General features: G+C 49.9%; 3 protein-coding genes across 15 annotated transcripts; 2 read left to right on the top strand and 1 right to left on the bottom strand.

Annotated features, from left to right (window-relative positions):
- Positions 1 to 102: 102 nt before the first annotated feature.
- Positions 103 to 8,195, top strand: MIF4GD (MIF4G domain containing). 6 transcript variants are annotated; one of them, XM_077163818.1, is made up of 6 exons: positions 103 to 1,912; positions 2,977 to 3,108; positions 3,971 to 4,080; positions 4,282 to 4,437; positions 4,556 to 4,648; positions 5,136 to 8,195. In XM_077163818.1, exons 2-6 carry the CDS (start codon positions 3,021 to 3,023, stop codon positions 5,361 to 5,363), a joined length of 675 nt encoding a protein of 224 aa, XP_077019933.1. In that variant the 5' UTR covers positions 103 to 1,912; positions 2,977 to 3,020; the 3' UTR covers positions 5,364 to 8,195. The 6 variants fall into 6 exon arrangements, with proteins under 6 accessions (XP_077019933.1, XP_077019930.1, XP_077019932.1 ...); XM_077163815.1 differs by having other exon boundaries at positions 2,803 to 3,108; XM_077163817.1 differs by lacking the exon at positions 103 to 1,912 and adding an exon at positions 2,100 to 2,210.
- MRPS7 (mitochondrial ribosomal protein S7) lies at positions 5,830 to 9,356 on the bottom strand. 3 transcript variants are annotated; one of them, XM_077163821.1, is made up of 6 exons: positions 9,050 to 9,356; positions 8,790 to 8,915; positions 8,059 to 8,250; positions 7,880 to 7,943; positions 7,331 to 7,498; positions 5,830 to 6,452 (listed from the first exon to the last, which is right to left on the bottom strand). In XM_077163821.1, the coding sequence occupies exons 2-6, from the start codon at positions 8,870 to 8,872 to the stop codon at positions 6,231 to 6,233; spliced, it is 729 nt and encodes a 242-aa protein (XP_077019936.1). In that variant the 5' UTR covers positions 8,873 to 8,915; positions 9,050 to 9,356; the 3' UTR covers positions 5,830 to 6,230. The 3 variants fall into 3 exon arrangements, with proteins under 3 accessions (XP_077019936.1, XP_077019937.1, XP_077019934.1); XM_077163822.1 differs by lacking the exon at positions 9,050 to 9,356 and having other exon boundaries at positions 7,331 to 7,396; positions 8,790 to 8,973; XM_077163819.1 differs by lacking the exon at positions 9,050 to 9,356 and having other exon boundaries at positions 8,790 to 8,971.
- GGA3 (golgi associated, gamma adaptin ear containing, ARF binding protein 3) lies at positions 8,297 to 26,540 on the top strand. 6 transcript variants are annotated; one of them, XM_077163799.1, is made up of 18 exons: positions 8,297 to 8,400; positions 9,115 to 9,201; positions 16,100 to 16,184; positions 16,305 to 16,380; positions 17,836 to 17,934; positions 18,626 to 18,749; positions 19,051 to 19,154; positions 19,315 to 19,395; positions 19,777 to 19,914; positions 21,607 to 21,688; positions 21,796 to 21,912; positions 22,225 to 22,470; positions 22,817 to 22,887; positions 23,224 to 23,516; positions 23,743 to 23,966; positions 24,289 to 24,458; positions 24,571 to 24,681; positions 25,691 to 26,540. In XM_077163799.1, the coding sequence occupies exons 2-18, from the start codon at positions 9,162 to 9,164 to the stop codon at positions 25,853 to 25,855; spliced, it is 2,226 nt and encodes a 741-aa protein (XP_077019914.1). In that variant the 5' UTR covers positions 8,297 to 8,400; positions 9,115 to 9,161; the 3' UTR covers positions 25,856 to 26,540. The 6 variants fall into 6 exon arrangements, with proteins under 6 accessions (XP_077019914.1, XP_077019911.1, XP_077019915.1 ...); XM_077163796.1 differs by having other exon boundaries at positions 25,688 to 26,540; XM_077163800.1 differs by having other exon boundaries at positions 24,897 to 25,868.
- Positions 26,541 to 27,057: the final 517 nt, after the last annotated feature.

The raw sequence follows: 27,057 nt of genomic DNA, 5'->3' as shown, positions 1-27,057 counted from the left end.
TCTCCTCTTTTTAACCCACATTTGAAAGGAAATGGATACCATCCTATACTTCTTAGCCGCCTCTGCCAGGAGAACTCTCCTGGGTCTGAAAGGGGCTACAGTTCAAATACAGAGGAGGGGGGTTTAGGCTTTTTGCAGGGGTGTGTCCCCATACTTGGGCAGTTATTCCCACCAGTTTAATATACATTAAAGTTTAAGGCACATGCCTTATATTCCCCTCCATCTGTCCTGACAGATCACATGCCACATCCCTCTTCACAGAGTATTAGGGAAAGGATCTATAGCTCTGCTTCTAGTTCTGGGAGAAGAATCCACATTCGTCTCCTAGGTCTGCCTTAACAAATCATTACAATCTGAGGGACTTAAAACAACAGAAATTTATTCTCTCAGTCCTGGAGGCCAGAAACCTGAAATCAAGGTGTAGGCAGGGCTGGGCTCCCTCCAAAGGCTCTATGGAACAATACTTCGTTGCCGCCTCCAGCTTCTGGTATTTTCTGGCTGCCCCTGGCATTCTTTAGTCTGTTGCTGTGGCACTCGGGTTTCTGCTTCTGCCTGTACAGGAGCTTCTCCTCTGTGTGTCTTTGTGTGTCCTCTCCTTATATGGTCACCAGTCATCCCAGCCTGACTTCATTTTTTCTTTGCAGGTGACTATACCTGCAAAGACCCTGTTTTCAAATGAGGCCACAGTCTACAGTCCTAGGTGGATGTGAATTAGGGGGGGATTCTATTCAACCCATTCCACCCCCGCACTCCTGGATCCCTGTGTCTGGGGCCAGGACTGGTCATAGGCATGGGCCTTGGTGGGTTTTCAAGGGAAGCAGATAGCAGTGGCCTGGGAGGAAGTGGAAGGGGTGTGCCAGCATCCACACCCTCAAGGGGAACTCCATAGGGAGCCTGCTGGGTCTGCAGGGTGAGCTCTGAAGGTGGGAGCCAGGATGGGGAGCAGAGCTGATTTCCGCCTAGGACTTTGACCTGAGCCCTGGAGCCCTGGGTTGGGAACCTCTCCTTGCTCAGCTTTACTCTGGCAGCTACACTGCCTTGGAGTCGAGACTCCTGCTGGGAGCAGGCCTGGGGGTGGGTGTCGGGGCCTTTGACCCCATGGATGCAAGACCCCTTCTTTCACTGTTGTCCCTGTGCTGTCGTGCCTGGTCTGAGTCTGTGGTATGTCTGGTATCCTGAATGCTGAAGCTTCTGCTGCTCTTGGCTCCTGATTCTGGGGACCCAGGCTGCTGCTCAAGGCCCTTCTCATGACATGGGGCAGCAGGCAAACAGGCCTAGGTCATGGGTTGTAGGGAGGCAGGGACTTGAATGTATTTTTTTAAATGAAATTATAGGCAGTTGATTGAAGTAAAGTTTATTCTCATCTCTCCTGCTCCTTGGCTTTTTTGCTGCAGCTGAGATTTTGCAGCCGCATCCATTTCTCAGTGACCGCTTGGCCTTTTTAGACCATGAGAAACTGCCATCAGCACATCTGGTCTAAACTGATGGGAAAAGGAAGCAATTGTTTTCCACCCTTCAGGGTGCTCCTTGTGCAATCCACGGCAGACCTCAGGCTGCAGCCTTACTGAGGTCAGCCGGCCTCTCTTAGTCCTGGCCAAGGACAGCCCCTTTTAAACTTATTTTGTTTATTTTGTAGAAGAAGGGAATAATGGGATTCGATCCAGCCCTGCCAACTCCCGGCCTTCTCTACTTTGGGGGTGGGAGTGGGGCAATGTGGCTATCCCCTGTGAGGTCCCTGCCCATCCAGCCATCTCTGCCAAGCCTTTCGCAGGCTCCTCCTCCGCCATGCAGACTGGGCCTCAGACCTGATTAACCTGAGCCTTTGGAGTGGAGGGGAGAGGTGACCGGAGTGCCACTGAGGGCTTCACGCACACCAACGAGCCTGTCCAACCCGACGCCGACGAGCGGCGGGGTGAGAGGACAGGGCAGGGTGACCTCATCCTGGGGCAGGGTCGTTGTCCCGGATGTCCCGCGTGACAACCGGCTAGGCCCCACGCAAGGGGATCCTGCCCTCTGGCCTGGTGAGGTTGCGAGAGCGGGGCTCCGGCAGGTGGCGCTGGCGAGGCGGCCTCTGGCCCCGCCCCCGGGCCGGCGGCGCCGAGCTAGGAAATGACCTAAGCGGCGGCTCCCACGGCGCCGCGGACGCGGGGCGCGCGCACCCTGCCCACCGGGCAGTCCCCGGGCACGCGAAAGCTGCGCGGCCCCGGCAGGTGGGTCCCGGCCCTGTGCCGCCAGAAAAGGGCGTTTCGAGGCCCGGGAAGCCGCCGAGGTCTGGAGAGCCCTGAGGCGCGCCTCCTTTGGCCTCAGGGGAGGTGGCCACCAAGTCCAGCAGGGGATCCCAACGCGGGTTGTCTCTCGGGGACATAGCATCCCGGGCCCCCCCTTTAAGGGGCAGGACACAGGGTGGAGCTCAGGGAGTAGGAGTCCTGGGTGGAGGGTCCGGACGCTGCCACTCGGGAGGCCACTGCAGCCCGTGGGTCCCCGGGGAGAAGCGGGCCAGAGAAGGAGAGCTCAGGCGCTGGACGGTCGGGGGCGGCCGGGAAGGCTCTCTTGCATCCAGCCGTGCGGGCCGGCGACCCGAGGGGACTGCGGAGGACCCAGACTAAAGCCCCCAACCCCATCTCTTGCTGGGCCAGCAGCTTCCAGTCCCATTTATCCAGGCTGGACAAGTCTCGGATACACTCCTAGCTCCCCGCAGCCCTGAACCTCCCTTGGTATCACCTGGGAATAACCCTGCGTCCTGCCAGGACTGGAGGAGAGATGCCAGTCACCCTTCATCGCCATACTCTGTTGTAATCTCAGAAGCTTGCGGTTTCCTAAGATGAGCAGCAGGTGCCTGGCTGGTGCCCGACCCGGCAGGACGCCACTGAATGCCAGGGAGAGCTCAGTTGCATCAGCCTGAAGTCTGGCCAGCCCCACCCAAGTCCTGCTGGTTTGGGAGCTTTGCTCTCTCCCTTTGCTGCTCCTCTCTCCCAGGTGCTGTCGTTAGTCCCTCCCCAGTCAGGAGCTGCTGGGGTTGGATGGTCATGGGGGAACCCAGTAAAGAGGAGTATAAAATCCAGTCCTTTGATGCAGAGACCCAGCAGCTGCTGAAGACAGCACTCAAAGGTGAGCATGGTGAGCTCCTCCTGAGAAGGCGCTGGGGTAAAGTCAGGTCAGGACCAGGGCCCTGAGCCTAGGAGTGCAGCCTCTGTTTAGGGACCAGGGGAATGCTAGCCCTCTCGCTCTTCTTCCTCCTGTGAACCCATCAGCAACCAAACTTGTAATCTGAACAGCGTGCTACATTTAAGCCAATATTGGGGAATATGAATCTAGAATCACCCCTGTGGAAGGGGGTGGGCTCAGAGAATCAACCCATAGTTGCTACCCCTTAAGCCCTTCACTCGAATCCTTGGTTTTGTGTTGTGGCAGCAACTCCCAGACTCAGAACTGACTGACTTGGGATGGGGGTTGGAAGAGATAATTTTCCTGAACTGATGCTTTCTCAGCCCAGTACTCAGGAGAGAAGACTCAGCTAAGAATGAATAATGCCATTATGTGTGAGGCACTGTGGTGGGCTGGTGGGGAAGGCCCGACACGGTTGCCTTTGTCAGGGGATCGTGTGTGTGTCATAGGAGAACACTTTCTTCCACAGCTTCGCTGCTGTTGAAGTCATCATTCTCTGGTGTCCATCGTAAAGATGCTCATGAAATGCCTCCCTCAACCTCATGCCAGAAGATGAGTGTCCTAAAAAACCAGGATTCTTTTTTTGATTATTCTGTGAAAGCCAATAACCCTTTTGGCTTTTGCTTTCATTGGGCAACCAAGGAGCCCAAGCTAGAGCTGTTGCCACATCTGATTATTGTCTCTTTCCTGTATTTTTCTGATCACGTTTGAATCTAATGGACATGTGCTCAAAAACTCAGAGAAGCAGGTGGGGCAAATGTGGTTAATAAGAAACCCTAGACTATGCTGCTCCCTCTACCCCTAGACCCAGGTGCTGTGGACTTGGAGAAAGTGGCCAACGTGATTGTGGACCATTCTCTGCAGGACTGTGTGTTCAGCAAGGAAGCAGGACGCATGTGCTATGCCATCATTCAGGTTGGGTGGGGCTGTAAAGAGGCAATGATTTAAGAAAGATGCTTCAGGGGTGGGCAAAAGGCTTGGCCAACAGGGCCAAAGGACTTTCTTCAAAAGCAGAGGAAGAAGTGGGACAGGTGGGCTCTCAGCTGCAGGAGCTTGGGTGGGGGTTGTGACGGCCCCATCCGCCTGCCACTCACCATCTTCCCCACTGGCTCACAGGCAGAGAGCAAGCAGGCAGGCCAGAGTGTCTTCCGGCGTGGACTGCTCAACCGGCTGCAGCAGGAGTATCAGGCTCGGGAGCAGTTGCGAGCCCGCTCCCTGCGAGGCTGGGTTTGCTATGTCACCTTCATCTGCAACATCTTTGACTACTTGAGGGTGAGGCCCTGGTAGACACCCTGTGCGGCAGAACTGGCCTGTCTCCCAAGGCCTAGGCTGGACTACTCCCTGCATTGCTGCTAAGCCCAGTGCTCTGGCCCTTCCCTTCTCCCCACAGGTGAACAACATGCCCATGATGGCCTTGGTGAATCCTGTCTACGACTGCCTCTTCCGTCTGGCCCAGCCCGACAGTCTGAACAAGGAAGAGGAGGTGGGTGGCCCTGGCACAGGAGGCCTACAGAGGTGGGCAGTCTTTGGCCCAGCTCAGAGTGCCAGCCCACCCCACTCTGGAAGCTGTGAAGGCATCAGTTGGGCCAGCAGCCTGGTGGGAGCACTTAAGGCCTGTCACAGTTAGAGCATGAGCTGCCAGGTGTGGAACTTATCCAGAACAAAGAGCAGCCAGATCTTACTGGTTCAGTCTTGGCCAAGCTGTGGTAGGAGCGGTGAGAACCACAGCCAGCTGTGAATAAAAATGGCCCAGTGACCAAATGGATTGGGGGGTAGGGGGAGAAAAGCTGGGAGGTTAAATGGGCTTTATTGGCAGAGCCTGAGTCCAGCCTGACCCAGGTGAGGCACCTTAGGCAAGCCCCTGAAGTGGTTTCCTTTTACGTAAGATGCAGCTGCTCCCCACTGGATAGTGTAAGAGCCACTTGTTCAGTGGATGGCTGGTTTCACCGGGCTCCCCCCCCCAACCCAAGGTGGACTGCTTGGTGCTGCAGCTGCACCGGGTTGGAGAGCAGCTGGAGAAGATGAATGGGCAGCGCATGGATGCACTCTTTGTCCTGATCCGGGACGGCTTCCTGCTCCCGACTGGGCTCAGTTCTCTGGCCCAGCTGCTACTGCTGGAGATCATTGAGTTCAGGGCGGCTGGCTGGAAGACCACCCCGGCTGCCCACAAGTATTACTACAGTGAGGTCTCTGATTAAGCCTCCAGCTTGGGGGATCATTGCCAGCAGCACCAGCCTCTCTTCTCCCTACCTGGCGCTGGAGTCTTCGCCTCCCCCAAAGACTTTGTTCCTTCTAGACTTTTATCATCTCCTGAGGTTTTTCCCACTTACACCATGATCCTACCCTGAACACTTTTTCTCTTCCCCAGCTCAGAGGTTCGGGGAGACATCAGACCTACCTGATCTCCCAAGCTTGAGACTCCTGACGGTGTCATCCCCCTGACCCCTCAGCCCTTCCCTCCCTTCCTGGAGCCTTTGGGTCAGGCAAAGACTGGCAATTCCCAATAACCACTGCACTGTGTAACCATTGGTGCAATAGCTACTATGGTGCCTCAGTTTCCCCAGCTATAAAATGGTTCCCCATAGCCACTGACAAATGCTTTGGGCTGTCAAGGGGAAGAGGCCAGAGCACAAGTCACACTAGAAACTGTTTTTTATACACGGACCACTTTCAATATAAGTCTATTTCGTCCAGTCAGTTTTAACGAATCATGTGCTAACACTGCCAGTTTGGGATGAACATTTTCTAATAAATCTTATCTGATACCAAAATGCTTCCTTTCATATCCACCAAAGGTCTACTCTAAGTTGAGGGAAGGGAGGACTGAATTGAGGGAACCATGCAAATCAACATGATCCCACCCTTTGCAAGGAGATGGCACAGGGGAACAACTTCCAGCCCCAAAGAAAGGATTAAGAGTAACAAACATTCTGCTCCATTCTTCCTATAAGGCCCTTAAGGAACTGTGTCCTTAACCCACAGATAGTTTTCAGTATGGCAATGGCTCACATTGTTTCTTGCAGCAAAAGGCCAGAGCTCCTTCTGGAGCTTCTCCCCTGCTCTTGCTACCACCAGCGGTAGTGGGCCAGGGCACGGTTGGCCTCGGCCATCTTGTGCATGTCTTGCTTCCTCTTGACTACAGGACCCTGGTTGTGGAAAGCCTGCAGCAGCTCATGTGACAGCTTCTCTGGCATCAGTGTCCGCCGGTGCTTCTTCTCTCGGCACTCAGTAATCATCCACTTCATGGACAGGAAGCGGCGACGCCTGTCGGCTAGGGGCACGGGGACCTGGGCAAGATAGGACACAGGCAAGCTGACCCGGGGCCTGCCAGGACTGGGGCCTCCTCCTTCCCTGAGTACTAAGACGACCCTCTGGGTCAGCTGTGCTAAGGATCCTAGGGAGAGGGGCCTGTTTTTCCTCATTAAGCTCCCCCAACCCGAGTGACCTCAGTGTAACAGACATAAGCATTCATTCAGCAAATGTTCACCAAGCACAACTTCTTTCCCTCCTAAGTAGAAGTTCTGCCACGTTGATACAACAATCAATTGACTTGGCCCCCTTGGTCCATGGGTGCCTAAAAGCAGGATTTTCTAAGCAAGAACCATTTGCCAGCCCTTCATGATATGCCAGGTACCATGCAAGCACTGTGGATGCAAAGATTAATGAGAAAGTCCCATCTTTATGGAGGGTGGTACTACCCTTATGGAGTCTCCATTGAAAAGGGGGAAGACAAGAAAACCCACTTACGACAATAAAATACAACTAAATGCTATGACAGAGGCATCTAGCCAAGTTCAGCTAATGGTGATGGAGCATCAGCTACCAGTCAAGTACTATGCTAGACAATGACTTATAAAGATGGGGTACAAACATGGCCCTTCCTATGAGTGCTTAAAGTTTAGGATACAGGATGCTAGATGTACAGAGAACAGCTAATGGGGGTAGAGGTGCGGGTGGGGTAGGCTTCCAGAAGATTTCATTTGGATTCTTTTTGGTTCTCTTCCTTTCTCACCTACTACTTGGTATTACAGACATCAGTGAGCAAATCCTGACAGTTCTTGGTCCCTAGAAGGCATTCAAATCTGGCCTAACTCTGGTACCCAGTGCCCCCCACCCCCATCCTGTATCACATGTTTTCCTGCTCTGACCATTTGTTTCCGCTCACCTGGTAGAAGTGGCCACCCTTGAGGATGGGTACCAGCCCAATCACAGGCTCACAGTTTTTCAGTGCCTGGTGGAAAATAGTATAGGGGTTGCGTTCAATGGTTGCCCGTTCCTCTGTAGAAGCAGCGTGGTACTTCTCAAACTGCTTCCTTTTCACAGCTTCCAGAGTCTGCAAAGGGATACAGTGAAGGAGGCTACCCCAGGTTCCCTAAAGGGTTTACCCAGCTCAGCAAGTATCTTGCCCTTCATATCCATCACCCCATTCTCTGGCAGTGCAGTTTCTCCCTTAGCCCACCCAAGATAATTGCTTTCCAGGACTAGGGCAGAAAGAATAGATTGAGATCTGTAACGTGGGGAGGAATGGAGAAGTTGACTCTGACAGGGCTTCATTACAACCTCCCCCCCCCCGCCCCCCACACACACTCTCACATACAGAGAAGTGAATTTTAATGACAGGTATAGGAATACAAACTCTTTCAAGCTAAACTGAAAAAACAAGTTCAAAGCTATAGGGAAGAGAAAGACGACAGAGGAGGGAGGGGCTGTTTACCTGTGTCATTAGGGACCGGGCCAGGATTTTGTTTCCTCCTTTCATCATCATGTTGATGAATTTACTTCAAGGAGAAAAGAAACATGTTTTGCTTTCCAAGGCTGGATGTCAGCCCTGAGTGTAGACCCTCCCTGGGATAGTCCTACTCCATGGAACAAAAATGTTTGTTTCTGTCTAACCTGATCACTGGGTCTTCAAACACAGAGCTTGATTTCGTGGATGGGGCAGCTTTGATGAACTGAGTCTTCCTGAGCTCCCGTTCATACTTCTCCTCTTCTGTCAGCTCAGCCAAGGGCTTGCGGTAGTACTCCTTGTCAATCTTGGGATCCTGGTATTCAGGGCCATAGCGGCTCCACCTCACCTGGGTAACACTGAGGGTGGGATGGGGGCAAGCGGTGACTCCACAAGTGAATAAACCTGACTTAACAATAGGCATGTTTGCCTCCCGCCGACAGGCAAGAGAGGAGCGAACACCGCTAGCTAAACCTGAACCGCAATAGTGCTGACGCTCGTCCGAAGAGGTAGGAGGACCTCCCCCAAACAGGTCAGGAAGTTCTCCTCCTTGTCAAGTGCAAGGAGATAAGGACAGGCTCATGAACCTCAGGAGGAGGAGCTCCCGCTTCTGCATGTCTCCCCACACCTCCCAATACGCAGGAGAGCCTAGGTCCAAACTCTTTAGTGGAGCCGCATTTCCAGCTCCAGGTTAGACTCTACAACAGCCCGCCTCCTCGAGCCGGAGCAGTCATTAAACCTTCAGCAATAGTGCAAGGTTGGAAATTTGAACCCAGATGTCCCGGCCCCCAGGGCCGTACTCGCTCCAGGGCCCCGCGCGGCCGGCCTTTGGCCCACTTCCCCACAGGCCCTCTGTGTGGACCCAAACAGCTCCCCCCGCTGCCGGCCGCTCTCTCACCCTGGAAGCCGCAGTACAATCCCTTGCACGCCGGGAGCCAGGCCCGACCATCCGCGCACAGCACTCAGCACGGGGGCAGCCATCTTGGCTGGCCACGAGGACCCACAAGGACTGCCCTCAGCATGCCTGAGTAACATGAGGCAGGAAAAAAACATTTCACCCCGTTAATCTAGACATTAGAGTCTCTTACTCCTAGGCTCAAAGGGCAAAGCCAAAGGGAAACAGTCTCCTTCCCAATCCCTGTAGCCGTCTGGCGAGACCTCGGTGGCTGCGCCCGTTCTTCTCAGGTCCCCATGCAGACCCCGCCCCGGCTCGTCTTTTGTAGGTCCTCGCGAGATTTGAGAGCGCCTGGCCCGCCCGGGTGGCTGCAATATGGCGGAGGCGGAAGGGGAGAGTCTGGAGTCCTGGCTGAGTGAGTAGCCGCGGCCGCCTTTCCTGTCCGTGAGCCGCGAGTTACCCCGCTCCGCACCCCTGAGTCCCCTCCCCTGGTTCCGCGGCGGTGTCCCCTGACAGCCCGTACCCGGGCTTGCCTCCGCGAGCGTTCTGCGATCACGCCCCTTCCCCAGCCGGGCGCCCCGGCTCGCGCCTGGCCCTGCTCCCTGTACTGCGCCGCGTCGCCCCGCACTCGCGCGCGGTGGCGTGAGCTCGCGGTCCTCTCTGGGCCCCGGAGGCTCGGGGAGAGCGCCGGCCAGTTTCTCCGGGCGGACATGCATCGGAGCTGTGGGGAACTTGAGGTGGGACCGCGCCCGGCTGCACTCCGGGAACCCCTGCGCCTCAAACCTTGAGTACTAAGAAGACCCTCTGGGTCAGCTGTGCTAAGGAGTGTCTCGAGGGGAGACGCTCCGAATTTGGGCTGAAACTCCGGGAGTGGTGTGTGTTGCTGACTATACACGTACACGCCTTCTTCAAAATCGTGCCCATGTATTCAAGGAAAAGTGATCACTTGGTTCAGGCAGAATGTTTGAAGTGAGAATGATTTTCCGAAGAGAGCGATAGTCGTTTTTTCCATCTAAGTAAAGCACGGGCCACCATAGACTAGAAAATGAAGTTCTGCCCTTTCTCCTGCAGTGACCAAAGTATAGTGAAATCTACATTGTGACACCCCCTCCCCTAGCAGTTAACGAGTTGATAACCTAGCCTGAATAAAGGGTGTATAGATTTAGGGGCACAGCCTCATGCAGAAGTTAAAGATTTTGTTATTAAGGACTTCGGGTTAACCTTGTTAGCAGAGGAGACTCTGTTAAGGGTTAGTAAGTGAACTTTCCTATAGGCTAGAACCCCTGGAGGCCTCTCTTAATTGGAAAAGGAAATGGGCAGGGTGATAAGGCAGGTAAAACGTCTAGATACAGTCTTTTACGGGGATCTCTTATTTGGTAGGTTTTCCAGGCCCTTGGAGGTGAGGGTTGTTTTCTCCAATTGCCTGACCTTTTCTAAACATATCCCCTCAGGAGGTTGAAATTAGGTTTAAAGAAGGGAACACCCTAGAAGGAGAAAAAGTAACATTACGTTTGCAGAATCTGTGGTTGTATGCAGGTCACAAATCCTTCTGTATAAACGGAGCTTATCTCCACAGAACTGAAACTGTTCTGCAGATGTCCATCACATTCCTTCCCCAAGTATCCTAATGAGGCAGGTATTACTGCCACACTTTTACAAAAAGAGTGCCCCAGAGTCTCTCAAACCGCTTGCCCAGAGCCACCCAATTGTATGTAGTCACACTGGAATTGGTTTGATTCACAGATATTACCGGGGATATTGGAGTAATTTAAGTGACTTAAGCTGAGTTTATAGGCTAGGGTTGTTTAGAGTTGCATTTTGAAATAGAGGAACAGACCTGATTTGGAGGGAGACAAGATGGTGAGGAGGAAATGAAATGTTCTCTGTAGATCTCCTCTGACACTAACCTTTGGCCCTTTCCCATTAGCTAAAGGGTTACATTTGGGGCAGGCTTAAGATTCCTTCCATTTTTAGCCTCTGTTAATATTCACAAGTGTTTTGACTTAACCATTTGAGCAAACCAGTGCTCAGGGTTTGCCACCATCCCCCTGGTTTGCCTTAATTACTGCAGAAGTCTCTGCTGGGCCCAGTGTCTCTAGTCTGTCCACACGATGCTCCCAGGACAGCTCTTCTGTTTTAAACAAGTTATTCCAATGCTGACAAACCACCCTGCCCCCCTCCCCTTCTCCCCGAACCCCACCTCTCTGGTGCCATGCCCTGTGGTCTTGCCCTGGTCATTCCCTGCCTCCTTTTCTGTGGCTTCCTAATATTCTTCCCTGTTTTGGTCAGTCCGATGTTCTTGTCCCACTGGCACACATTGCTTTCCTTATCTGGGATGACCTGCTCCCCTTTGCTCAACCACGTGCTTCAAAATTCTGTTTTCCTTCCCCATGAAGCTTCTCTTGATTTCTTCAGCCTTCTCTAAAGTCCTGTCATTACCACAATCAATCAACCAACCTGCTAGTTGAGATATTACAAGAATCAGGAAACTTAGGTTCAAGTGGTCTTTGCCATCAGTTTGTTGGAGGTGGTGTGGGAGTGATTTGGACATTCTTAAAAAGATAGATTCTTTGCAACAACAACAAAAGATAAAGATACCAGGCAGGAGCTTTCAGTGCAAAGTGCAGAGTTTCTTTAGAAAATTGGGGATATGGTGAGTAGAAATTAATTCTCTCCTTTTGTTCAACAAGGAGATGATAGAGCCCTGTCTTAAAGGATGGGAAAATTGGCTAAGAAAACACTGGATGAGGGTGTGGAAGGAGCACACCCTGAGGGCCTACAGTAACAGAGTTGTGTGGCTTCTTCAAGCAAAGAGTTTCTGTAGGGGTGCTGTGTGAGAGAAGGCCAGAAAGTTAGAACTGAATTCTGGAAAACCTTGAATTCCAGCCTAAGAAATGTAAATTTTTATAGTGGCCAGCTTCCCATTCATATTGAATGAACTGATGAAATGGGTGCTTTAGGAGGAGTGATCATGGGAGTTTATATAGGATGAATTGGAACGGAAGTTCTGGAAGCCAGTGAGAAGTAAGGAGGTGGGTCAGGGACAGGCACAATAAAGAAAGGAAGAGATTTTAAAAGTTAAGAAGAAGAGGCAGTGCAATGGTGGCTCAGTGGCTCAGTGGCAGAGCTCTCCCTTGCCAGGCCGGAGACCTGAGTTCGATTCCCAGAGCCTGCCCATGCCAAAAAAAAAAAGGCACGGAGAAGGAGAAGAAAGGACCACGGGACTGGTGGGCACTGGGGGTGGGGGAGTCACTGGAAGGGTTTCAAGCCCTGGGTGCTGGGGGTGTGGCAGAAGAGGCTCTTGCATGATGGTACCATTTATAGAAATAGGGAAGTCAGGAAGGAGAAGTGATTTAGTTTTTCTCTTTCAAATTAGCACTTAGAATTATATACCATCTTGTTTTAGGCACTGAATCTTTTTTCTCCTGTGAGGCACCAGGAGAAACATAATCCCCTCGGGGGAGGTTCTTGCTTGTTATCCCCCCTACCCCCACCCCGGGCCCATGCCTGTTCAGCTTTCTGTAAGTCCTTAACAAAGGCTTGCTGGTCGACCAGCTCTCTGTTGATTCAAGAGCTGAACGCTTAAGGTTGACTCTTGACTCCCTTCCTAGCCCGTGTTCTTGCTTCTGAATGATTTACTACATAGAACTTGTCACCTCTGAAAGGTCTGATCCACATTGGAATGGGTGTCAAACACTGCTGATTCCTGCACTGTTTGACTTTTTGAAGTCCCATGAGATTCAAGGCTAGTGATAAAATCAAGTTGAAAATATCGGGAAATCTAGAGGCACAAGCATAGAAGAAAATAAGGCTTTCAACAGAGACCTGAAAATAGACAAACCGTGCGTCAGCAGACCCTGGAGGGTTAGTTCAGTGAGGCAGGGTCTGCGGCAGAGGCTCTGGTGTCACCTCTGTGCCAGGTGAAAGAAACTGGTGAGTGGGTGGCAGGTTGTTTGCATCTGCTGGGGAGACAGTGGGTGGGTGGAGAGAGCCAGTCATCCAAAATTACTCCCAGAGCTTCTTCCAGTTCCTGTGGGTGACTGAGGTCTGCTTTCTGAGCTGGGTGGGGGGCTAGAGGACGTACTCAGAAGTGGGCTAGGCCATGCTAACTCCAGGGCTTGCTGCGCCCCTGTGTGGGCAGAATATACTCTCCAGATTTGCCATGGAAGGGTTTTTTGAGGTGAAAGAGTGAGATTCTAGAAAAGTTGAACACAAGTGAAAAGTAGGTGGGTATATTCTTAGAACAGAAGCTCTATAGGAATTAGGGCTGGGCTTAGGAAGGATATTGCTGCATATGTTGTTTGGTTAACTTATTCCGTATTTTAGGGTAGGGTATGTCCACATTTTACTCTGTATTCAGAAGATGCTTTTCTCATTGTGAACAGAAGTGAATGAGCTAGTTTTTCTTACCCCATTCTGTGTATGAGTGTTCTCAAAATGGTAAGAATGTTGGGGGTCGATAATGGCTCCTCAGGCCATCTTATTTTTGTATCCTACAGCCTTTTGGTGTTAAGGGAGAACTTTAAACAGCTCAAATGATAGGGGTTAGTAGCAAAGCCAAGCTAAACTAACACTTGAGAAGAAAGAGTTCAGACACCTGGGTGTTGGGGGTGGGGCAGACAGGCCATAGGGTTTGTCTGGAAGGGGGCAGCTGGTAGGTCTTCTGAGAATAAATGCAAGATTGCCGGGTGTTTTTTCCCAGATGGCCATCCTTGATTAAATGAATTCCCCTTTGTTCAAATTTGCCATTTTTAAAGGGCCTACTAATTTTCTTCTCAAGATTAAGGACAGGCGCCTCTCTTTTCCTCCAAATATGAACCCAAGCCATTTTGCAGCCAGAGCAAAACTACCACTGGGTGGGACAGACACAGACCCTGTGACAGCAGCACTGCAGGCCCTTGTCGTCTGCCTCCAGGGGGATCTGCTGCCCTCTTGTCACTCAGAGCCGAGTGCTGGGAGCCCTATTAGGATTTGGTCATTAAGCTAATGATTTTTCCTAAACCAGTGATTTTTTTTTTTTTTTTTTTTTTTTTTTTTTTGGCGAGCCATGCAACTCTAGGTAAGTTTTTAATTTTATTGTGAAAAATAACATACCAAAAAAGCAGTAAATTTCAAAGCACGCTACAACAGTTAGTTATAGAGCAGATTTCAGAGTTTGGTGTGGGTTACAGTTCCACAATTTTATATTTTCCTTCTAGCTGCTCCAGGACACTGGAGACTGAAAGAAATATCAATATAATAATTCAGCAGTCATACTTATTTGTTAAATCCTATCTTCTCTGTTATAACTCCATCTTCTTCTTTATCTTTCTCCCAATCTTTAGGGGTATTTGGGCTATGCCCGTACTAACTTTTCATGTTGGAGAGAGCTGTCAACAATATGGGATGGGGGGATGGAAGTAATTGGTGTTCTAGAGAGGTTGGTCCCTCTGGGTTTCAGAACTTATCTGGCCTAGGAACCCATTTGGAGGTTTTAGATTTCTGGAAAATAATCGTCGTGCATGGAACCTTAAAAGAATCTCGGATAGAGCCCTAGGTGTTCCCCATGGTTGGCAGGAATGGTTTTGGTTGGGGTCTGGTAAATGGCTATATCTAGCGGAAGCTTACTTACATTAAGAATAGTCTCCAGAATAGCTACTGGACTCTGTTTGAACTCTCAGCCACTGATACCTTGTTTTGTTACAATTCTTTTTCCCCTTTTGGTCAGGAAGGCACAGTGCCAAGACCAAGCTCATATTAAACCAGGAAAAAAAGAACTTAAGAAAATATCCAGTCAGGAGAAATCAAAATTCAGGAAATTCCAGCAGGACCCCTTATTGGGAGTTTTTTTGTTTTTGTTTTAAGGACGGTTCACTGTGCTTTTAGCCCTTGTGGAAATCTGCAGGGAAAAGCATGGATGTTTTAAAAGGATGGGCATCTTCAGTCTTCCCTTTGTTTTCTGAACCTGAAGCCTTAATTTTAGCAGACAGCTTGGGGGTGCTTTCTGGAAGAGACAGACTGCAAATCTGAGTCTGAGTGGGAACATATTTAACAGCTCTCAGCTGAGACAATCCTCTTTTGGAGCAGTTTCTGGGGACAACAGGGGAAAGATATCTAAGCCAAATAGGAGGCTTAATATTTACCACCTGGTTTTAACTCCCAAATGCCTTTCTGAGAACTTTTTGGTCTTTGTGCGAAGACTGTTTAACCTTGAGGGTGCTGAATAATCAAGCTGAGATTCTTTTTTTGGGATCCCAGGGATAGCACAAAGATCATGCTTAGTAGCAGCTCAACAAACATTGAATTGACATATTATGATGGTAAGGTTTGCTATTTTAAAAACATTTAAAACATTAGGAAGGTTAGATCTTTTTTTTAAAAAAAAATTACATATTGTTTTTTACTATTGTGGTAAAATATACATATCATAAAACTATTTTAACCATTTGCAGTAGGTTCTGAAGGAATAGAGGATAAGATTGTATCAGGGTTTCTGAGGGTAGAATCAGACCTCCTTTGTGTACACTTGGGTAAATCAGCTTCTCTTAGCCTCAGTTTTCTCATCAAAAAATGGAAATAATAATGGCATTTCATAGAATTGATGTGAGGATGAAATGAAATAATGTATATAGAGCACTTGCAGACAGTGCCTGGCAAATAGTAAACGGTCAGTGTAAGTTTCTACTGCTGCTGTTTTGATGAATGATAAAGGGAACTGTGTCAATGGGAAAGTTAGGTCTTGAATTCACTTTCTCCAGGAAACAGTTATTGGTTGTCCCTACTTAACACTTTAGCTCATTTCTATAAAGCTGAGGTTATCTGTTTCTGTTTGTCCTGTTTGTATTTTTTCATTGTAATGGTTTTATTGGAAAACAGATATACAATTTGGAATGGATTTGAGGCAAATTGTGCAGTAAGCACATTTTCTTTAAGTGGCTAAACAAAGTTTAAAGAGCAAATAATAATAAAAGAAAATGTTTCTGGTACAGGACCAGCAGTACAAAAAAATAGTATACAAGTCCCTGGATATTACACTGTTTTGCTATAGTGCAACTTTAAGTACATTGTTTGTATTTTTAGAATTTATTTGTGACTATTTTAGTCTACAGTAAGCTCCATGAGGCCAAAATTTGTTTTTCTCTTACCTTTCTGCCTTTCAAAATACTGGACTGTAGAACAGTATTTATGTGCTCCTGACTGAACAAGGTCTCTGTTAGAGAAGAAATTTGGTAGCAAACTTAACTTTACCTCTGTGCCTAAAAAGTGGATCTTACATGAAACCTTCTGTTTTGTCCTTCTTGCTCTTCTTGTACTCTTCTTTGTTCTATCCTAAGATAAGGCCACCAATCCTTCCAACCGGCAGGAGGACTGGGAATACATTATTGGCTTCTGTGATCAAATCAACAAAGAGCTTGAAGGGTGAGTCTCAAAGCTGTTAGTGGGTAGGTGAGAGAAAACTGACTGGAAGAATAAAAAACGGTGGCCTGCCCTGTGGTTCCAGGTCAGTGTAATGAAAGTATGTGTTTGCTTGTCTCCCAGGCCTCAGATTGCTGTCCGATTGCTGGCCCACAAGATCCAGTCCCCACAGGAATGGGAGGCAGTCCAGGCCCTGACGGTAGGTTCTTTGCTCTGTGACTCTCTGTGTACCCAGGCCTGTCCTCATGGGCCTGTTGGTTCTCAGGATTCATCCTCAAAGCCAACAGAAAGTCCTTGATTCAAACTAGATCCGTCTAAAACATGTTCAGTCCACGGCCCTACCAACGTGTGTGCCCTTGTGCCAGGAGCCGTGCCAGGCATTGAGGCTCCAGAGATGGCTGACATGTCATCGCAGTGCGGTGCACTCATTCTGGGGGGAGAGGCAGAGGTGCTAAGGGTGGGCGCAGAAAAGACTTCTTGAAGAGATGCTGATAGAGCTGGCCAGCCAAAGAAAGGGGAGTCAGGTATCATTCAGGAGTCAGGTATCATTCATTCTATAGCCGAAAACAGTGCAATTACTAGTGAAGCCATCACACTTCCAGGCGCAGCCACAGTGGCACATCTCAATGTTTACTCAGACTAAGAAGATTCAAGATGTGGCACATGTTAAGCACTCTGGCACTTCCAGGCTCTCTCTTGAACCCAGGGAGTCTCTGAGCAGCTGAGGTCAGATGCATTGGGTTTTTCAGTAGCTTCATTTGGTCCTGGAAAGATGAAAGAGGGCCTAGCTGTGGTGTACCATTCTGTCCATTCATTCTCTGCATTGCTAAGACTTATAAACACTGGTTCTCACTTTAGCGTCAGTTTGCCCCCAGGGAACATTTGGCAGTGGCTGGAGACATTATATTGAGAGGGGTGCTACTGGCCTCTAGTGGGTAAAGACCAGGGACACTGCTGAATACCCTGCAGTGCACAGGACAGCCTCCACCACAAAGATGATCCAGCCCAAAATGTCAGCGTCAAGGTTGAGAAACTCTACTTTTCAGGAAAAAGAAAAAAACAGCAGCCAAAAAAAGGGAAGCATTTGGGGTGGTACTCTTCCTGGTATAGACTCTCCAGGTACCTAGGGCCACCAAGGAAGCACAAGAAGGCTTAAGTTGTGTCCTGGAGGGAAAGTAGATCGGTCGGGGAGGGGAGTGAGGAAAAAAATCATCTAAATAGAAGAAGACAGGATTTAAGCATTAGCCTCCTTACCTAAATGTAGGTCAGATTGTGGAAAGAATCCCGGACCATGTGTCAGAGAAACTTTGTAATTCTGGCCTCAGTTTCTTCATCTGTAAAATACCAGAGCAGAATCTTCCAGTAGCTTCCAGGACTGGCATGCAGTCTCTCTTGGTCTCTGGGTCTCAAGTGTTTCTCTCTTTAGTTCATCCCTAGCTTCCCCAAAAGAGGTTTGTGCTGTGGGGGCCACAGTTGGTGAGTGATTCTGTTGCTAAACTTGTACTGTTCTCTGGGGCAGCTTGCACTACTTTTCAGGGATTGATTCTTTCATTTGGTAACATTTATTCAGTGCTGACCAGGTGCCAGGTGGCTTGCTGGGCCCTGGCCCAAACCCCTGTCCTTACTGAGCCACCTCTCCTTTGTGTGGCTGCAGGTATTGGAGGCATGTATGAAGAACTGTGGGAGGAGATTTCATAACGAAGTGGGAAAGTTCCGGTTTTTGAATGAGTTAATCAAAGTCGTCTCCCCAAAGGTCAGTCAGTGGCAGTTTCCTTACTTCTAGGAATTTCTTTTGTGTTCCTCCTCATTTCCCACTGTACTGGCTTTTGCTACACAATCAGCAGCTTCGTGAATCTTAAGTTCTCTGTCCTGTCCTCAGAGGGCTAGGCCCTGGAGGTAATGGGATGACCATACAGGCCATGGGGACAAGGGGCCTTCTCTGGCAGGTGCCTGCCCTATGCAAGACAGGTTCTTGGCAGGCAGCCAGTGCTCTGCAGCCTGTCTCGTGGATATAAGGAGCTGGTGTCCTTCATGACTCCGTTGCTCAGCTGGGAAGGTTGTATTGCACATTAGTGTCACTTAACTCTGGGCACCCACTTATAGCAGAAGGAATACTTCTTCATACTGAAGGCATTCTCATGAACTCCTTCGAGATAAAACGCAGTTGTGTTTCTGGCAGATTGTGCATGGAAATGCAGTGACGAGCTCCCGGCCCCCTGCCTAACCACAGACTGTATCCCAGATGGATACAGCCATGCCACAGGTAGTGCCCTCCTCCCTCTCCCCTTGCTCTTTCTCATGCACACCTTCACACCTGCTGGTTTTGAGTAGGCTTGAGAACTGTAACTAATCAGTAACCATTTAATTGCTGTGGTGAGAGCCTTACCACTTTCTCTCCTCCAAACTGCAGTTACTAGATTTTCCTGTTTCTTCTTACGTCTTAGTACTTGGGGGACAGGGTGTCTGAGAAAGTGAAGACCAAGATTATTGAGCTGCTCTATAGCTGGACAGTGGCCCTGCCAGAAGAATCAAAGATCAAGGATGCCTACCACATGTTGAAGAGACAAGGTATGTGTTACCTTCCCTCAGCCTCACAGCAGACCTTGAAGACTGGGAGAGTTCTGGAATGTTGGAGTTAGCCAGACTCACTCCTTTTCTCTTTCCCTCTCTCCTAAAGAGAAATGGCATTATCCCAGGGGAAGGACTTAGCTGGGGTTTGATGGGATGAGTCCTGGGCAGCCTGTTTTGTCCCCTGCTCCTGCTTTACTGCTTTGGATCCCAGTCTGTGCCTCTTGGTGTGCAAGGAGGGACAGGTAAGAAGGTGCTGACCCGAGTCTGAGTGAACTCTTGCACTCCTGTATCCTTCCAGGCATTGTACAGTCTGACCCACCAGTTCCTGCTGACAGGACGCTGATCCCCTCTCCACCACCTCGTCCCAAAAACCCTGTTTTTGATGATGAAGAGAAATCCAAGGTAAAGAACTTTCCAGGCCTGGGGTTTTCCCAGATGAAAAGTGGCAGCAGTAAGGGGTGAAAAGTGGTTTCCCTCAGTTCTGCTGGGAGCTCCGGGTACCCTGTAGTCTTCCAAGAGAGGGTGCCACCTATACACTTTGCCTTTGGTGTCCTCCTTCTAGCTTTTAGCCAAACTGTTGAAAAGCAAAAACCCAGATGACCTGCAAGAAGCCAACAAGCTCATCAAATCCATGGTGAAGGAAGTGAGTGGCCCCTCCTCATTTGATGGGGGGTGGGGAGAGGGCATGGAGCCTGGGCCCACACCACAAGCCAAAGTCTCTTTTCCATGGATAGGCCTATTTTGTTCTCCACAACGTCTCACCTGGGAAGGCCAAATAATGGAAAGAAGAGCATGATATAGAGAAACAAGAGTTGATGGATTCAAATTTATGGAAGGTGGAAAATGTTATTTTAAAAGAAAAAAAATAGCTCACGTCAGAGGCTCGTGGGTCCCAAGAACTAGGCCATCAAAAGGAGCTTCTGAGGGGGATTTGTCTCCGCTCTCTTATTCTGGGGTGAGGTATGGGGAGTGGGAAAAGCAGTGCAGCTGAGTGCTCTTTCCCCTTGGGCCTCTGGTGGAGCAGGATGAGGCGCGCATCCAGAAGGTGACGCAGCGGCTGCACACGTTGGAGGAGGTCCACAACAATGTGAAGCTGCTCCACGAGATGCTCCTTCATTACAGCAGGGAGGACTCTTCAGAGGCAGACAAAGAGCTCATGAAGGTGGGGCCCGTGTTGGAGCAGGGAGGGGACGTACATTTGCTGAGTGTCTGCCCTAACACCCTAGGCTAAGTTCTTGGTGTCTCCTCACTTATTAATCAGCACAGTAGCCAGGGGACCAGATGGTGGTGTCCCCACTTGACACCTCAGAGTTGAGTAACTTGGAGAACGCTAGGTGGTAAACTCAGATCTGTGTGATTCTAGGGATTGGCCCCTCCGTGCTTGCCCCGCTCTCTCCCCAAGGCCCTTGGGCCTGCTCTGTGACCCTGATGGTGGTTGTCATACCTCAGGCCAAAGTCAGAGTATCAGGTAGGGCTCTCCAGAAAAACAACTAGTAGGAGATATATGTTTAAAATCAGAAGCTTATTTCAGCTAGCTTATGCAATTGTGGGGGCTGGTAAGTCCAAAATCTATAGGGCTGAACAGGAGACTGGAAACTCTTGGCAGAAGGTGGTGCCACCCACGGTCTTTAAGCAGAATGTCTTCTTCAGGGGAACCTCAGTTTTGCTCTTATAAAAACTTTTGATTGATTGGATGAGGCCCGCTCACATTGAGGATAATTTCTTAGACTTAAAGTCAACTGATACATAGATATTTTACCACCTCTACAAAATACCTTCACAGAAATGCCTAGATGATCATTTGAATAACTGGGTACTGTAGCCAAATTGATGTAAGACTGACCATCAGGGTCAGGTACTTTGAATTCTGAGGCACATGCCAGCTTTGAGTCAGGAAGGGACTTCCCCTCATTTGCCCAGTCTTGGAGACTTCTGTCCAAGTAGAATCTCCTGGGTAATCCAGTATTGGGCAGCGGACTGCAGGAAGACCGGAGCTCTGATCTCAGCTCTGCCAGTAACTTACCATGCTACTTAGGGGGAACCCTGTAATTCTGGGCCTTTAAGTGTTCTTTCATATAAGAACTTTCTTATATTTATACAATTAACCACAGTCATTGTCCACTATAGGTTTTGCCATATTATACAGACTCGTGTTTTATCCTCTAGCTTTCTTTGTGGTGACCTACATGACCCCAGCCTTCCCCTTTCAACCATGCTCACACTCAGCATTGTTAGTTACAACAGTATTGTGCTACCATCACAAGGTCTTTTGCTATCCATTTCTGAACATTTATAGTCAATCTTATTAAACATTCTTTATAGATGAAGCATCATCTGCCCATTCTCTGCTCTCTTTCTATCTCCTGGTAACCTATACTCTCGAATAAAACTGCCAGTTTGTTCATTATATAATTAGTTCATATTAGTAAGACCATACAATAGTTGTCCTTTTTTGTCTGGCATATTTCGCTCAATATAATGTCCTCAAGGTTCATCCACGTTGTTAAACGCATCAGGACTTCATTCCTTCTTATAGTTGCATTGTTAAGTACACATGTTTGTTTATCCATTCACCAGCTGATGGACGCTTGGGCTGTTTCCATCTATTGGCAGTTGTGAATAATGCTGCTATAAGCATCAGTGTGCAAATGTTTATTTGCATCACTGCTTTCAGTTCTTCCAAGTATATACCTAGTAATGGATTGTTGGATCATATGGCAGTTCTGTTTTCAGCTTCCTGAGAAACTGCCAAAATGTCTTCTGGAGTGGCTGCACCATTCTGCATTTGCACCAGCCTTGAACAAGTGTACCTATTTCTCTATATCCAACTTTTTTATGTCTGGGTCTCTTTCAGGAGCTATTTGATCGGTGTGAGAATAAGAGGCGAACATTATTCAAGCTAGCCAGTGAGACAGAGGACAATGACAATAGTTTGGGTGAGTGAGAAGGAAGGAGTGATTGGTAAAGATGACCCAGGAATTTGGATGTGTGTGTGATGATGGGAGTTGTCACAGCTAGGAGTAAAGATTCTTTTTTGCTCTAGGGGACATCCTGCAGGCCAGTGACAACCTCTCCCGGGTCATCAACTCTTATAAAACAGTTATTGAAGGACAGATCATCAATGGTGAGGTGGCCACCTCAGCTGTGCATGACCCTGAAGGTAAAAGGTTCTGGTTCCCCATTCTTGACCCTTCCAGACCAGCCCCAATCCCCCGCCTCAGAGCCAGCTGTCAGCCCACAGGGCCCAAGGGCCATTCCAGGTCCTCCAGTTTTCCAAAGGCCAGGAAATACGGATAGGATTTTCTCCCTGACTGCCTTCTCCAACTTGTTTTCCAGTGTTCCCCTATAGACCTGTGCTTGGATTAAGCCGTAGGCTGTAGAATTAGCCAGTGTGCTTAGGGTTCTGCCTCCTGCTCTCTGGCCACCAGAGTGGCCCTAACTACTCTGGTTACTCTTACATTCACCCTTCTAGGAAACAACCTCTCCAGGAGCCAAGGCACGCTCATCGACCTTGCCGAACTGGACACATCAAGCAGCTTGTCCCCAGTGTTGGCCCCAGGGCCTGCCCTATCCTCATCAGGCATCCCTATCCTCCCCCCACCCCCACAGACCTCAGGACCTGCACACAGCCACTCGGCCAGCGAGGCTGAGCCCTCCCTGGGGCCCAACAGCACCAACAACGCCCTCTCCCTGCTGGACGAGGAGCTGCTCTGCTTGGGTAAAGTCCTTGAAGGAGGGTGTAACAGAACTTCTCCTGGTGGTCCTGTAGAGGAAGATAGGTCTGCAGAATAAGGAAGTGCCCTGGAATATGTCCCTCTCACCAGGGCAGGCTTTCTGGTCGACTCTGGGGACTGCTCCCTTCCTTATCTGCTCCCCTCTCCCTTGCATGTTCCTCACCTCTGAATCTAAGAACAGAAGAATCTTTCCCTGGGAGGCTGTCAATGCTAATCCACCTCAAAATTAGCATTGATGTTTTGGTCATGTGCCCTTCCTTGGGTGGATGGGGCTTGCAGCTGCTGAAGCCCACTGCCTCTCCTCATCCCAGTTATCTTGTCTGTTCTCAGGCCTCAATGACCCAGCCCCCTGTGGTCCTCCCAAAGAGACAACTGGAAATAGCCAGTGGCACCTGTTCCAGGTAGGGGCAGCAGTTGACAGTGAATCACCCAAGACCCTCAACAACCTTAACTTACTAGTTCTCTTTTCTGATTGGTTCTTGACTGCATGATTGATTCTCAACTGCAGTTAACTGAGCAGTGCTGTCCAACTCCTGCAGGGCACGGTCCTGGCTGTAGTAGGGAACTTTGATCACCTCCCACTGCTTTTCTCTGGCCCTGTTCTTGGAGGGCTCTGAGGCCAGTGGGGAGCAGTAGGGCTCAACTCTGAGGACTCCAGATGTGCAGGTCTGCACCCTCAGGTACCCACAGTAGAACCCAGAACCCTTGGCTCACTTGTTCTCTTCTATTCCCAATAGAATGAACAGTCAGGCCTGGACTTCTTTAGCCCCAAACTGGGCCCTGCAGCTTGTGGTTCTGCAGACAGCCTTCTCCGACCCTCGGCTCTACCCTCGAACACCTCACATGCTCCGCCACCACAGTTCTTCCCAGCTCCTACCCCCAGCACAAGCTCCTTGTTCTCTGCTGGACTAGCCACAGCTTCAGCCACAAAGGCTGAGCCTGCAGTTCCTGGGCACCATGGCTCGGCTCTGGGTGACAGTGCCCCACACCAGCTAGATGCACTTGATCAGCTTCTGGAAGAGGCCAAAGCGTAATGAATGGGAGAAGAATGGGCCGTGAGGGGGGGTCAGGCCTGGGCTTTAGCAGAATTAGAGAGGTAGCCTCAGGAGGGTCTTGGACTTTTGTTTTGGTCTAGGAATCTAGGGAAGGTGATCAGCACTGGTTCCGGCCTAGGGGAAGGACGTTTTGTAAGGGGTTGGCCCAGCAGCTCTGGCCTGGTCTCTGATTTACCTTCTGTCCTCCTTCCTACCTCCTAGGACTTCAGGCTTGGTGAAACCCATCTCTTCCAGTTTCTTCCCAGGGACTGCCACATCCCCTCTGATCCCCACTACCACCTCACCTAGGTCTCTCCTCCCCTTCTCCGGTGGGCCTGGCAGCCCTCTCTTCCAACCACCTGCCTTTCCAGCCCAGGGCAGCCCCTTGAAGGGGCCCGAGCTCTCCCTGGCCAGTGTCCACGTCCCCCTGGAGTGTATCAAGCCTAGTAGGTTTGGAGGTTTGGGGTTGGGGGGAGGTTGGGCCCATAAATCTGAAGGGTATACAACAGGGGTGGATATAGGCTCTCCTTGCAGGCATCCTTACAGCCAAACCTGCTTTCCTTGCCTGCTGCTGCAGCCTCTGCTGGTTGCAGCTACTTTAGACACTTCGGACTGTCCTGATAAAGGTTCACTCCTAGGCTCCTAGAGGGAGCAGTGTCCTTAAACAGAGCCTCATGGAAGTGGTGTAGCCTTCCTCTTCCACTTGCCTGATACTCTGGGACCTCTGGACCTCTCTTACCTTCCACACCGATATGCTCCCTTTTGTAGGCAGCACCCTTCCTGTGACAGCCTATGATAAAAATGGCTTCCGCATCCTCTTCCACTTTGCCAAGGAGTGTCCGCCTGGACGGCCCGACGTGCTGGTGGTGGTGGTGTCCATGCTGAATACAGCCCCGCTGCCCATTAGGAGCATCATGCTCCAGGCTGCAGTGCCCAAGGTACTACCCTCCTCTGGGCCTATATGGCCAGGGGGCGGGTATCCCTTGTGACTGTACTGGGTCCTGGGTCAGGGGCCCTTTACACCAGAGCTTCTCTTTTCTTTATCTTCAGTCCATGAAAGTGAAATTGCAGCCACCCTCTGGGACAGAACTCTCTCCATTTAGCCCCATCCAGCCACCTGCTGCCATTACCCAGGTTATGCTGCTAGCCAATCCACTGAAGGTGAGCAGGGTAGGAAGGGGTGGGGTCGGGGGAGACCGAGGCTACCTCCAAACATGAAGTGCGATGATTTTCCCTGCCTCAGTGGCTGGACAAGGCCAAGGGGTGGAAGCAGTGACCATCCTCCTAGCACAGAAAGGACCTTGAAGGCAGTGGAGAAGAGGGTGTCTTGCCATGGGGACCACTGTTCTGGGTCTCATGTGCTCCCTCTGTCGCAGGAGAAGGTGAGGCTTCGGTATAGGCTGACCTTCGCCCTGGGGGAACAGCTGAGCACGGAGGTGGGCGAAGTGGACCAGTTCCCACCTGTGGAGCAGTGGGGGAGCCTATGACCCTGCGGAGTGCTGTGAACTCCACTTTGAAGCCCAGGCAGAGACTGCCTCAGAGGAGCTGGGCGGGGGCTTTGGGTCCAGTCAGTCTCCAGTTCCAACTACTGTGCTTGTAGCTTTGATGTGGAAACAGGGGCCCTGGGCATTCTGCTGGGAGCCAACCTGCTGCGGTGACGATCTCCTTCTTTGGACCCCCCAAAAGGGTATTTTTATTTACCTGTGTGACTTGAAGTGGCCACGTACCATCAGGGGTGGGAAAGTGCCCCCCGACTCTGCCCTGCTTTCCTGGGAACATAGGCTTGAGGCCCAGAGTAGATTTCCCTCCCTTTTTACTGTATTTCCCTATGCTCTGAGGGGTAGGCTCCCCATCCCCTAAAGAACAGTGTGGTCCTCCTGCCAAGGCTGATTTGCAAGGCCTCAGCTCCTGATGCTATTCTGTGCTTCCTGCATCCAGCAGCTGGTCTTCTCGCCTGGTGGGTTCTTGCTAACACCTCCACTGAGGTGGGCAAAATCCAATGGCCCAAGAAGGTCCTTGGCACAGAGCAAGGAGTCTATGTGCTGTGGAATTTGCTGTTCTGTCTTTGGTTCACATTCCCCTGGAATGGATGCTGATCGAACAGCCTGGAATGGTAAATATGTGCTTGTCCCTGGTGGCGGCAGCCTGTGTCCTATGGACATCTCAGCAGGATTTGGATTCCCCAACTGGGGATAGGAAAAACAGAAGAGGAACAACCAGTATTTGTCCTTTCCTGGAAGCAGTCATCTGGAGCTTTCTGAGTATGCATCCTGCCATGGGAAGAGGACAGCCCACTCCCCAACCCCCTTACTACCTCTTGCTTGGCATGAAATAAACTGCTGTCCTCCTCTTGGGTCTCTGAAGGGTACCCTCTGCACCTTCCTGCTTGGCCTCCCTCTTCCACCACCAGATGGTATCTGGCACCGGAGAGTGCAGGGCCAAACCTACTATGTTAGACTGTGTCCTTCTCTCAATCAAAGGTTGTCCCCAAACCTGAGCTATTCCCCAGCTGCTAAGGGGCACTATCAGCAAGATGCTGGGTCTGAAAGTGGTAAAATGGGGCAATGCTTGAGGCAAGTCAACAAACCCTATTGCTTCAACAGTGCTCAGAGCTCAGCCCCAGCTAGATTGCTCCAGCTGGTAGACACAGCACTGGGCCTAGCAAGCCAGTAGGAAACAGCTACCAGCTAGGGGAGAAGCTGGGGCAGAGTATACAGAGTATCTGAGCTCACTGGGACAGGCCCAGAGCTGCTGACACCCATTCAAAAAGCGGACACGAGCCATATTCCCTATGTCTTCTGCTCTTCCCCAGGCTCTTATTCTCTACTAAGAGGTCACTGTGAGCAAGCAGGTTTCACTGCTTCCTTAGAACAGGTCAATAGTGAATTTATTTCACTACCTGAATAAATCCAAGCGCTTTCCAGAGATAGGCTGTCACCCTGGGAAAATCTATGGGGTAACTGTAGAGAAGTACCTTTATAATAAGCTTCAAACATTAAAACTACTTGTGTCACTTGTTACTCCTGAGGTCATTGCTTCATGGCAGACAGCTGTACTGGATATACTGAGTCTGTCATCCTTGTTCTGCTGCATGTTAAATAAAACCATTTCCCCCTTACTTGGAATCCTTCTAACGAGGCAGATTCAGCATGAGGGGATAGAAATGCCACTTATGATTTCCAAACGTGAATGCATGGCTAGGCTTGGCTGCAACTATCTTAAGGTTTTCATTAAAAGTATGGGTTCCTAGACCTTTTCTTTAAAAAGAGATTGGTTAACCAGAGTCAGGTGTTCCTGATGATTCTAGGGGAGGCCAAATTTAAGAACAAGTAAACTTTACACCCTTGTTTATCACATCCAGACAGGAAGGCAATAACTACACTCACCCTAACTTCTAAGGGTAAGGTGACTTGTTTAAGGAGATAAAGGAAGTCAGATCCATGGCAAAAAAACATTTTCTTAATTCTTGGTATCTCATTTTCAGAGTAGATGTGGGTAGAAAATCCCTTGCTGGATTCCATAAGAAATTGCCCTATA

This window comes from Tamandua tetradactyla, chromosome 6, assembly GCF_023851605.1.
Source record: "Tamandua tetradactyla isolate mTamTet1 chromosome 6, mTamTet1.pri, whole genome shotgun sequence".
Lineage (NCBI taxonomy): Eukaryota > Metazoa > Chordata > Mammalia > Pilosa > Myrmecophagidae > Tamandua > Tamandua tetradactyla.
Note: the sequence above shows the minus strand (reverse complement) of the source record. Positions and strands in the feature narration are given on the sequence as shown.